The sequence below is a fragment of the Lathyrus oleraceus genome, chromosome 2, assembly GCF_024323335.1.
Source record: "Lathyrus oleraceus cultivar Zhongwan6 chromosome 2, CAAS_Psat_ZW6_1.0, whole genome shotgun sequence".
NCBI classification, from domain to species: domain Eukaryota; kingdom Viridiplantae; phylum Streptophyta; class Magnoliopsida; order Fabales; family Fabaceae; genus Lathyrus; species Lathyrus oleraceus.
In genome coordinates, this window is record NC_066580.1 from 2027715 (window position 1) to 2038878 (window position 11164).

General features: G+C 32.3%; 2 protein-coding genes across 3 annotated transcripts; one reads left to right on the top strand and one right to left on the bottom strand.

Moving 5' to 3' along the window:
* Positions 1-242: 242 nt before the first annotated feature.
* Positions 243-982, top strand: LOC127117475 (uncharacterized). The gene is made up of 3 exons (XM_051047501.1): positions 243-446; positions 522-591; positions 675-982. The coding sequence occupies exons 1-3, from the start codon at positions 314-316 to the stop codon at positions 817-819; spliced, it is 348 nt and encodes a 115-aa protein (XP_050903458.1). The 5' UTR covers positions 243-313; the 3' UTR covers positions 820-982.
* A 353-nt stretch (positions 983-1335) lies between these two features.
* Positions 1336-3890, bottom strand: LOC127117474 (SNF1-related protein kinase regulatory subunit beta-2). 2 transcript variants are annotated; one of them, XM_051047500.1, is made up of 6 exons: positions 3732-3890; positions 3363-3618; positions 3021-3181; positions 2661-2823; positions 2237-2402; positions 1336-1633 (listed from the first exon to the last, which is right to left on the bottom strand). In XM_051047500.1, exons 2-6 carry the CDS (start codon positions 3498-3500, stop codon positions 1620-1622), a joined length of 642 nt encoding a protein of 213 aa, XP_050903457.1. In that variant the 5' UTR covers positions 3501-3618; positions 3732-3890; the 3' UTR covers positions 1336-1619. The 2 variants fall into 2 exon arrangements, with proteins under 2 accessions (XP_050903457.1, XP_050903456.1); XM_051047499.1 differs by lacking the exon at positions 1336-1633 and having other exon boundaries at positions 1829-2402.
* Between the last annotated feature and the right edge of the window lie 7274 nt (positions 3891-11164).

Sequence of the window (11164 nt, forward strand, 5' to 3'; positions counted from 1 at the left end):
GTAATGATTTGATAAATTCAAATTTAAATTTTGTCAATGATTTTTTATTTTAAAATTCTCAAAATTAAAATTGTTGAAAATTAATTTTATTTTCAAAAAATAATAAATTTAGAAAACTAAAACTTATTTAGGTTAATTTTAATTTCATTCTTGTGGATTAAATAAATAAAATGTTGTTCACCACGTGGACTCCATGTGATCAATGACATTGATAAAAAAATCCAAAGAGATAGGATATTTGTGATAGATAGTAGAGAGATGATGATGGCTCATAGTATCACTCAAGAACAAACCATTCACTTCAACACAAAAAATGGCTTCAATCACCAAAGTGATTCTTCTTTATTCTCCTCTTACCTCCAAAACTTCATTTCTTCCTAAATCACCTTCACTTTCTCACACCATTCTCTCTCCCAAAACAAGTCTCAAAGTTCATGCTCAATTAGGTAACAACATTCTTCAAACTCTAATTGTTTAAGCTTAATTCATGCAACCAATCTATGGCTTAATTTGTTACTTAGGTGGTCGAGATGAAGAAACAAAGAAAGCAGAAAAAAAGAAATTCATAACCAAAGAACAAGAACCTGAACAGTATGTAGTACTAATTAACAACAATAAATTAGCACATGTTAAGGTTGTTTTTGTTTTTTTTAATGTAATGGATGATGATGCAGATATTGGCAATCAGCAGGAGAGAGAGAAGGAGAGAATCCAATGAAGACACCACTTCCTTACATTATCATATTTGGTATGTCAACTCCTTTTGTAATCTTAGCCATTGCTTTTGCAAATGGTTGGATTAAGGTACCTATTAGATAAGATCAAACAAACCAAACACTTCCTTAAATTATGTTCTGTCCACCAATTTTATTTAAGCACAAGTACTTCTCAAGCTTGAGTAAATAATTTATTTACTTTTTTTTTTCTTTCATATATGTAATGTACAAACATTATGTTATAAATAAATATTCAATTTCATATAGATGATTCAGTTCCACCTGTGTAAAAGTAGTGACTTCATGAGTATTGTTTGTGGAATTTTTTGTGTTATTTCATTTGGATTTGTGGTGGTAATTCTGGGGAGGTGTATAGATTTCATCTTCATGCATGATGCATCCATCTGTTCTTCATGCTGAGATGTGTCATCAATCAAGGTTTTTGCATGACAAAACAAGACCTTGAAATTTTTAATCGAAGCTATTGTAATTTTTGTTTTCATAATTTCTATGATAATTTCTTTCTTAATTTCAAATTTCAAATTACTAATCACCAACAAAACTTTGTTTGTAACTTTTATTATTTTTATGTTATTTAGTTTTATATATATAATCGACATTGAAGGGAGAAAGCAAGCAATCCATACACAAGAAGTTCATAATACATCTGTGACTTTAGTTGTCTTCACTAGTTAGGTTACATTGATGTACTTTTATGAGTACACTTTGTATCCAGCGCTGAAACTTATCGAAGATTCATCTCAGAAGAAATATGTTCGTCAAGTAATGCACATTGATAACGTTTCACCAAAAGAAAAAGCAACTTCCTTGCTCGAAATTAGTTTTTCAAGCAAAGACACGAACATAGTCATATCACACGAGGATGATCCAATGGTCACGGACTTACAAATGTTCAACTGAAACATCAAAAGGGTTCTTGTAAATCCCATAAACATACAGAAACATCGTGATTTACAAGATGATAACAAAAAAAAAATCATTGTCTTGGTTGGGTTAAGGTAGCCATTAGATGATGAAATCACACCAAACACTTTCTTGTCATGTCTTGTGTCCACCCTTCATGTTCACCAACTTTACTTTAAACACTTAACTAGTAATACTTGTTAAACTTGAATAAATAACTCCTTCCAAACATTATGTCATCATACATTCAATTTCCAAAGAGGACTAGTGCTATGAATATACTAACTTCCATAATAAATAAATAACAATTTCTAAACTTTATCACAAGAAAATAAATTCTTATAATTCACCTATTCCAATCAATTTTCTACATATTAGATCAATGACCATAAAAAAATGTTCTCAAAGAAAGTTCAATAGAGATAGTAAAATGTTGCATTATCTTTCTCTGTGCAGGGACTTGTACATTACTGTAGTGACAAATTTTTGTTGAAACCTATGAGTTGATCTTAGTGCCACAAATTGTTCATCATCAGATTTGTGAATGTATAGATGATTCAAATCCACATGTGTTAAACTAGGGACCGAAACCGTACCAGCATCGCTCGTGGACGCGGCTTCTTGTGTTATTGTAACTTGTAGTTGTGGTGGTAATTCTGGTGGAGGTTTGTTGAAATCATCTTCATTTAAGAATATGTTATCGTAACTCGACGGAGGCGATGATGGATCTTCAGAATTTTGTACTCTTATCGGGATATAATCCTGGAATAGTAGAAGTTACAATTAGTCTCACCCTCTAAACATACACTACATGTACATGACCGTCTTTTTATTACCGCATATGGTCCGAATATGTGGTTAACCTACATTTCAGATACCGATACGAAACGAACTCTGACACGACAACATCAGACACTGGCATATGTATTATAGTTCATACATGTGAAACACGGATGCAAACACTAACACTGACAAGATCACATCAAACAATAGTATACAATATAAAAATTTAAAAGTTACCTGCAAATCCAATATATTGTAGATATAACCCGAATCATCGAGATCGTATGGAAACTCTGGAGCGTGTGTCCAATAACCGTCTACGATGAAACGGTAATGATAGATTCTTATTGGAAGTGTTTTCACAATCACAAAGTGTTGACCTACATTCTGCAAGGTCTCTCTGAAAGAACAAATGGTTAAAAAATATCATGATATTGTATCTTCCGTCTCAAATATAAACTATGAAGCACTGACACCTAAAAAAAAGCAGATGTATCATACAAGAGTAGTTAGATCTAACACCTGTGTTGGACACTTGTACGACACATACACATGTCAAAAAAATCAGATAATTGTCAGAAAAGTTGATGTAATTACGTTATTTCCCAGTTGTTCCAGGAACCTGCAATAGCAACATTGGTACCTCCATGAATCCATACAATCCTCACACTTTTCAATCTTTCATGAACCATTGTTTCTACATATCCGTTGTGCATCCATCTTTGTGGCGATTCAACTTGTCTCATCATTCCAGGGACCTTGAAATCATGTATTCGAAATTCAATTCTGGTTTTATTTTTGCATCAATCTGATTTTATATTAAAAAAAACTTAAATTATTATTTTCCTAGCTTCAACTTAAAGGTTCAATTTAGACAAAAATCAATAATTTTTCTTCAGAAAAAGAAATTGAAAAATAAAAAGAATAATTGTTTCTAACCTGTTGCATGTCAAGAAGAATTTGAGAAGGCATAAAATTCATATGTTGTTCATATTCATAATTATCATCATCTTCTTCTTCAACCCTTTTGATTCCAGAAGTTCCTTCACCATCTTTTCTTCTACTATTACTTCCCATCACAAACTCACTTACAAACCCAGATTTTGTTTTGTAATATAAAAAATCCTTCAAATCAAACCATCCATCACAGAAACAGAGTAAAGTAGAAGAAAATATTCATGTTAATGAACAAAAACTGCAACAACAAAAAAAAGAATGAAAGAAAATATGAATTCATTAGATAGAGAAGGAAAAATAAATTAGAAAACAAATGATTTATGTATATAAATAGAACACTGCAAAACAAACCTTTGAAAGCATACTAGGAATTGACTTAAGGTAGAAGAGTGACATTGTTGTTATAGAAACAATGTTGTTTTATGTTTTTTTTTAATGTTTCATTAACCACACTCTTTCTCTCTCTATATATGGAATTGTCCCTTTTCTATGTTTTAAAGTAAATGAAAAAAATATAGAGTAATGATGGTTGGTTTTATTATTCTCCAATGAATTTGGAAGATTCCACGGTGGAATTTGAATAATTAAAAGAGAATGTTCCCCATGCTATATGAACAACCAAACAATGTCTTACGCATAAATAAGATTCTTTATTTTTACTCTTCGTCCCACAACGAGTATTCAATTAACAATCTCACATAGATTAAGAAAAATATAATAATGAAAGAGAGAATGCTATTTTTACTAAAGTATTCATTATTCAATATTGAGAGTGATGAAAATAGTAATGATTAAAGGGTAGAATTGAAAAAATGGAATTTGTAAATTGAAATGGTCATATATTTTGAGATACTATTTTATTCCAAATAGATCATTCATTATAGAATGGAGAGAGTATTGATTTTTCGCATTTATGCAATCAGGATTATCTGATCTCGATATAATGATGTGTTTTAAAATTAAAAAATAACTAGAGTTTTAAAATATGTGGTTAAATTTAAAAAATAACTAAAAGTTGAAATCGGTGAGGTGTAGGGTTTGTCTAATATTTACGACTTAGGGTTTATCTATTCATGATTTAGGGCTGATCTAATATTCACGATTTATGGTCGATCTAATATTCACGGTCCGTCTAATATTCATCGATTAGGGTCGGTCTAATATTCTTAATAATTTACATGATTTTTGTTAATGTTCATAATAATTTCAACTAGACATACAAATATGAATATAAACTTATAATAGATAGAGGAACCATAAATATTAATATATATTTATAGTATGAAAATATCTATTAAATGATGAAGGAAAAAAATTAAATTGTATTTAAGTGGTTTGTATTATAATTGTTAGTGTGATACTATTATTAGTGGGAAGTAATATAAATTTATAATCGAAATATTATTAACAACTTTTTTTCCTAAATAATGACTAATTTATATTAATCAATAAAGTAATTATGACTAATTGTCAAATATAGGAATTAAAATATCTATTAAATAATAATGAAAAAAATTATATTATATTTAAGTCGTTTGTATTATTAAAAAATAAAATTCACTACCCTTAATCTCTTAAAAAATAACGTGAATTTACTCAAAAATAGAAATTATTTTGAACTTAGATTTTACAAATTAAAAGAGTAATGTTAGTATTTAAAAATTAAAATATTTATTTTAAAAGATTTTGTCCTAATAAAAAATAATTATATTTTCACAAAAATATCTCTTTAAAATTATTTTTATGACTTATTTTAGATTTTTTTAAAGCAATATCTTAAAAAAAATAGAAGGTTAATTTTATTTTAATGCACACCGTGTAATTTACAAAACACAAATGTGATTTTTTAAAAATAAAATTTGATTAATTAGTTATGAAAATTAATAGATTAATTATTTTATGAGATGCATGACATAATGAAATATGAAATAAATTTATAATAAAAATATAGAATTGGGGGTTGATGTTATTGTTATGCGTATATGGTATTTAGGATTCATTTTCACATGGAGAGGAAAGTGAAAATAAAATAGCAATAAAATAATTAAAAAACAAAAAGAAAATAAAGGAAAATAAAAAATTGGGTTTGAACCTAAATGAAATAAAGTCGAAAATCTTGATACAAATATAGGTAAAATCATATATCGTACTAGATTGACCTAAAAGAAATATATTGTATAAGTAGACTATAGATCTTTCAAATGTTTAAGAATATATATTTTTAATTAAATTGAGGGGTTAATTAGAATATACGAATTATTATTTAATAATTTTTAGATGAGATGGTAAATGATCTCTTATATATTATAGGTTATGAATTTAAATTCGGCTCTGATCATGAGATAAAATAGAAGGATTAAATTGTGATTTACTTTTTTTAAAAAATTATTTAATTAAACTTTTTTAAAAAAAAAGTTAAATATTACAATATTGGTTTGGTATCATCATGGATTACACGAGCTAAATCAACTTGCTTTCAACGTATTAGAAAAGTAAAAGAATATATGAATTTAAAATAATGAAAAGAGTTTAAATTGCAAGTTGTTAATTAACTTTTACTTAGAGCAAAGCATTGTGGTTGGATTCTAATTCAATACAGGAAAGTATGAGTTGTTAATTGATTTTGACATTTTGGTTTTGTCTTTTTCTATCTTGTTTTGCTTTTTATTGTGTTTTGTTTCATAAAGCTTAATCAATTCAATACTAATGAATTCTTTTGCCACCAATAAAAATAATAATATGATGTGTCCATTATTATTATGAAAAATATTATACTAGTATAATTAATTATGAAAAAATATTATACTAGTAAAAATTCTGAAAAATATTGTTAGATTAAATAATTAATTATGAAAAATATTTGTTTGTTTTGTCTGTTGTGATTTTGTTATTAACAAGCAATAACTCATGATTTGCTGTATTATATATTATATAGTAGTAATGACTTTTTTTATATTATATTGTATAGTAGATGATATAAGTATAATATTTTTATTATTATTATTATTATTATCGAATTCACCGATATGAATTTATCTTTTTCTATGTGTGTGTGCTCCCTTGAAACCAACAAGAAGTTGCACCATCAAGCAGTGACAATAACCCTTGTTGGAAGATCATATGGCTTTTGTGTTAGACTGCTTTTTTGCCTAGAAATTGTAATACATGTATTAGTTTGATGTAAGAGCTAAAAAGGACCCTTCAACAACAGCTGTTCATGGTTTTCAAAAGACACTCTTTCTTTTAATTTTAAACATAATTTATTACTATTATTTCATAGTTAGTGTAAGGTAAGTTCACTAAAATTATTTTCTTATACTTTCAAAAATATAAATAAAAAATTATTTGATGAAAAATATCTTTTTTATTCTATTATTTTCAAAATTAAAACTAATAAAACCTCATTTAAAACAAATATTAGTTTAATTCTCATGTATTATTTGTATGAAAAGTTTAATATTACCGACGTATCAAAATTATTTATAATCTCAAGTAAAATGCTCAGAACTTTACCTCTCTCTTTTGGGAGTAGACCAGTCGATTTCCGTTTTGTTTCTTTTTGGTGTGAATGAGTCTTTTTTTGGATCCAATTTGATTGATCTGTTTGATTGATTTGCAAATAATCTTGAAAGAAAAATGGGTTTTGGGAGTATTGTCTCCTTTTGGAAGGACACTTTGATTGGTAAAATTGTAATGTGTACAAGATTTTCTAGGCTCTTTAATATCTATGATGAGCAAGACGGTCTATTAGGCATGTGAAAGTTTTAGTTAATGGTAATCTCACTTGGGATTTAAGTGGAATCTACCCCTTTTTGTCAATTGACAAGAGATGGTTTCTAACTTGTTGCTAATCATTAGGAACGTTACTCCCTTCCGGGAATAATGATAGTTAGTCCTAATGTCTTTCTAAGGATGATGTGTTTTCTAACGCTCCGACTTACCCGGGGCTCGATCAGAACCAGTATTACTCTATTTCCTTAAGAATCCTTGTCAACCCGACTCTTCCTTTATTTCAGATAGTTTGACTTTCTTTTTGAAGTGATTGTTTTCTCTTTGCAATTTTTTCTTCAGATGATTTTCACTAGAGATAATATCTTTTATCGTAGGGTGCTAGTTGATCCTGAAGTTGTCTTGTGTCTGATTTGTAAAGGGCCTTTAGAGTAGGTTATCCACATGTTTGTAACATGTGATTGACCATTGTCTATTTGGTAAGAATTTTTAGATGGTTAGAATGGTGCTTTGTTCTGTATAGGGATCTCACCACCATCTTTTTGCTTCTTACTTCGTTAGGAAATTATATCTTAGTAGGCAAACATGTATCACTTATGCTTTCTCTAACTGACTTCAGAATGTTATTCTTTGTCTGTATAAATCGAGGGTGGAGTAGTTATGGCTTTGCTGTGGAGAGTTCTTGAGGAGGTCAATGGAGGATTTTTTTGTTTGGATGGTGGCCACTCATATGTGGAATAATATCTTGTTTCATTCCGTTCTTTTTGTTGATTTGTTGGCAGATCTTTGTCTTTGGGTTTTATGTGTTGTTTTTATTAATCTTTGTTCCTCGTGGCATCTTAGAGACCGCAATATGATACTTCTTGTGAAATCGTGAGCTTCTTGGGCACTTATGATATTTTGTTGCCTGGCTCTCTCTCTCTCTCTATCTCTATCTCTCTCTCTCTCTCTCACACACACACACACACACACACACACACACACACACACACACACAACACACACACAGTGAAATAGTTATGGATGCCTTAAACCAGGGCACCCTCGCCAAGGAGTCGTGTCTCCTAGAAAATGACCCGGAGACCCGCCCAGAGGAAACCCTGACGTATGAGCCAAGAAAGAAGCAATCTCTACTGACTCCTGAAATATAGGTGGTTAATAACTTGCCCGAAGAAGAAGGGAGTGGTTAACGCCACTAAAGATGACTCAAACCATAGGTTCTAAAGACCTCTATAAATACATCTCCTCTCAAGGATAAGGGACATACCCCAAGTAATAGATGTTCTTTATACCCTATAAAGCATAACATTCAGTATAGCCTTAATACATGACCATTGGTAATCATACGCTTGCTACCAAGTATCACCAGTCATCGATAAATCCTCTCACCTCACATGAGCAGGTCTCCTAAATCACCTCAAAACACCATCGTATGGGGCTTCTCGCTGTCATGGGAAAGCCCTAACCACCATATTGTGTTATAAACCTACTAAGGCATTTGAGTCTCCTTGCCCTTACAGGGGAACATGCACACTTGTACTTTTTGCCCAGTATAGTGGCACCCATTGTGGGGCCCCGACAAAACTAACATGGACCGCGCCTTATTCTATCACCATGACCCTTCTCAATGGTACCATTCATGCATACATTTATCCATATTCAACTATGGTTAATAGGAGAGCTTCATCCCCTACGCCAGAAGGCGCTATCGGTAGTGGTTATTCCGACGCCCTGGCGGAGATGCAGACTACCATGGATGAATTACGCCGCCATAATCAGACATTGAAAGCCAACGTCCACAGCACCAGGCAGCGCCAACAAGATTCTAACCACTAGATGAAATGTAATTATTGGACGCCTAACCTCTCTTAAATAAGATATGAGAGGCGCCTATCTCATAAGGTTTTAAACCTCCCTCCTTTGCCAAGTTTTATGGATGCAACGACCCATACGAGCACATTTCCTCACTCGATACGCATACGGCCATCATAAGAGCTCTTGATTCTAAAAAATGCAAGCTACTATTTGGAAAATTCAGAGAAGCCTCCCTCAGATGGTATATAGGTTTACCATGTGCTTCTATCAACAGTTACCAGGAACATGTAAAGAAGTCGGTACACCATTTCACCTCCAGCCGCCACATGAAGATGTTCACCACTAGTCTTTTTAATATATGTTAGGGTCCATCAGAGTCGTTGAGGGACTATTTCTCCCACTTCAACGAAGCCACCATCAGGTTCATCCCACCAAATCAATAAATGTTTATGATGGCATTCCAAAATGGACTTAAAGTGGGACACCTCAACGAATCCCTTGCCCGGAAGCCAGCGTTATCATTTGCATAAGTGGTCACCAGAGTCTAGTGCTACATAAGGGGCGAGGAAAGCAATGCTTAAATGAAGGCACATGATATGAAAGAGCGTGTTCCCAACACAGAGAGATTTCTCCAACAGAGGAAGAGCAACTACATTTTCCTATAAAGGACAAGTTAGCTTTCAAAAAGGTAAGTAAGATGATAACTTCACACATCTAAACACTCATCGACAGTAAATATGGCAGGAGTTACACCACTTTCACAACATCCCCACACTACCCATTCCTAAGGAATATGTGATGGGATATGAACCATAAAGATGGTGCAAGTTCCATAAGGTAAAAAGACATCACACTAAGGACTGATATTGGCTCAAGAAGGAAACTGAGAGACTAATACAAGAGGGACACCTCAAGAAATATGTGAAGGGAGACTCCTTCCGATCATCAAACAAATCTAACTTGCATGGGCGAGACGATGCTGAGATCCCCAGACCCAACAATGCTAAAGAGTCACATCAAGGAGAGGACAATAAAGTTACGCATCATACTCTCAACACTATAACATAATGGTTCTCCGGAGGCGGGGAAACTAGCTTTGCTAGAAAAAGGTACGCTCACCAGATCCTAAGCATAAATTTTTTTCCTGAGGTCAAGATTGAAGGCAAACTCCAAGCATCGGAAGTCGTGATCACCTTCTCAGAGAAAGATGCAGTGGGCATCCACCCTCATAACGATGATACCATAGTCATTACCGTCAAATTCAAGGACTAGGAAATTAAAAGGGTTCTCATCGACCAAGGGAGCTCTCCATACATATTGTATTAGGAGGCATTTGAAGTACTTCTCAATAATCTAGAAGACCTAAAGCCTTCAGAGCATTACTTGTTGGATTCTCAAGAGAACAAGTACAGGTAAAAAGATATATCACCTTGAGGATCACCTTTGGAGAAGAATATCAAGCTAAGGAAATAAATGTTACGTATTTGGTTATCGATGCCCCTTCTTCATATGATATGATTATAGGAAGACCATCCTTTAACCTCCCGGGCTCCGCCTTTTCTACTATGTATTTTTCCATTAAATACTCGCTCCCTAATGGGGAAGTAGGGGTTCTCCAAGGTGACCAGGAGATCACCATAAAATGTTATTCATAAAGCCTCAAGTTGAAGAGGATTCACACTCATGGCGGAAGTTCCAAAAACATAAGCTCATGAATAAATCCATTTTAGGGGTTTCACAAGGGGAGAGGAAACCTCCTCCTTATCCTCTAAGGAGACTGAAAGATAAATATTCAGGAGATATACCCCCTGAAGATGTCAACATAGTTGCCATTTGTTTTTCTTTAATATAGTTTGATTATTTTATTTTAATGGGCGAGTATTATATCTCTGCTAGTTATAAAGAACAAGATACTTTATAAGGTGCCCTCATTTTCCCTTATTTGATCTTACGAGAGAGAGAGGTTTTTTGATGAGGCACCTCACTTTCCATTATGTTAAAATATGTAAGTTTTCCTATCCATTTCTTTACAAAAAACTTGAAAGTGCATGAGAAGGTTTCCCAGTGAGATGATCAATCATTGAATGCTTAAATGGGATTCTTTCCGCCCAATGAGGCGATCCTTCATTGGATCCTTAAGTGGGATCTTTACCTTCCAATGAGGTAATTAATCTTTAGATCCTTAAGTGAGATCCTTGTCGCCCAATAAAGCAATCAATCGCTAGATCCTTAAGTGGGAT

Excerpts from the sequence above, each read along its gene's own strand:
- LOC127117475 (XM_051047501.1), top strand. The coding sequence starts at position 314 with ATGGCTTCAATCACCAAAGTGATTCTTCTTTATTCTCCTCTTACCTCC. Across the intron at positions 447-521 it reads CAAAGTTCATGCTCAATTAG|GTGGTCGAGATGAAGAAACA; the intron begins GTAACAACATTC and ends TTTGTTACTTAG. Across the intron at positions 592-674 it reads AAAGAACAAGAACCTGAACA|ATATTGGCAATCAGCAGGAG; the intron begins GTATGTAGTACT and ends ATGATGATGCAG.
- LOC127117474 (XM_051047499.1), bottom strand. The coding sequence starts at position 3,500 with ATGGGAAGTAATAGTAGAAGAAAAGATGGTGAAGGAACTTCTGGAATC. Across the intron at positions 3,182-3,362 it reads TTCTTCTTGACATGCAACAG|GTCCCTGGAATGATGAGACA; the intron begins GTTAGAAACAAT and ends CATGATTTCAAG. Across the intron at positions 2,824-3,020 it reads TGGAACAACTGGGAAATAAC|AGAGACCTTGCAGAATGTAG; the intron begins GTAATTACATCA and ends TTGTTCTTTCAG.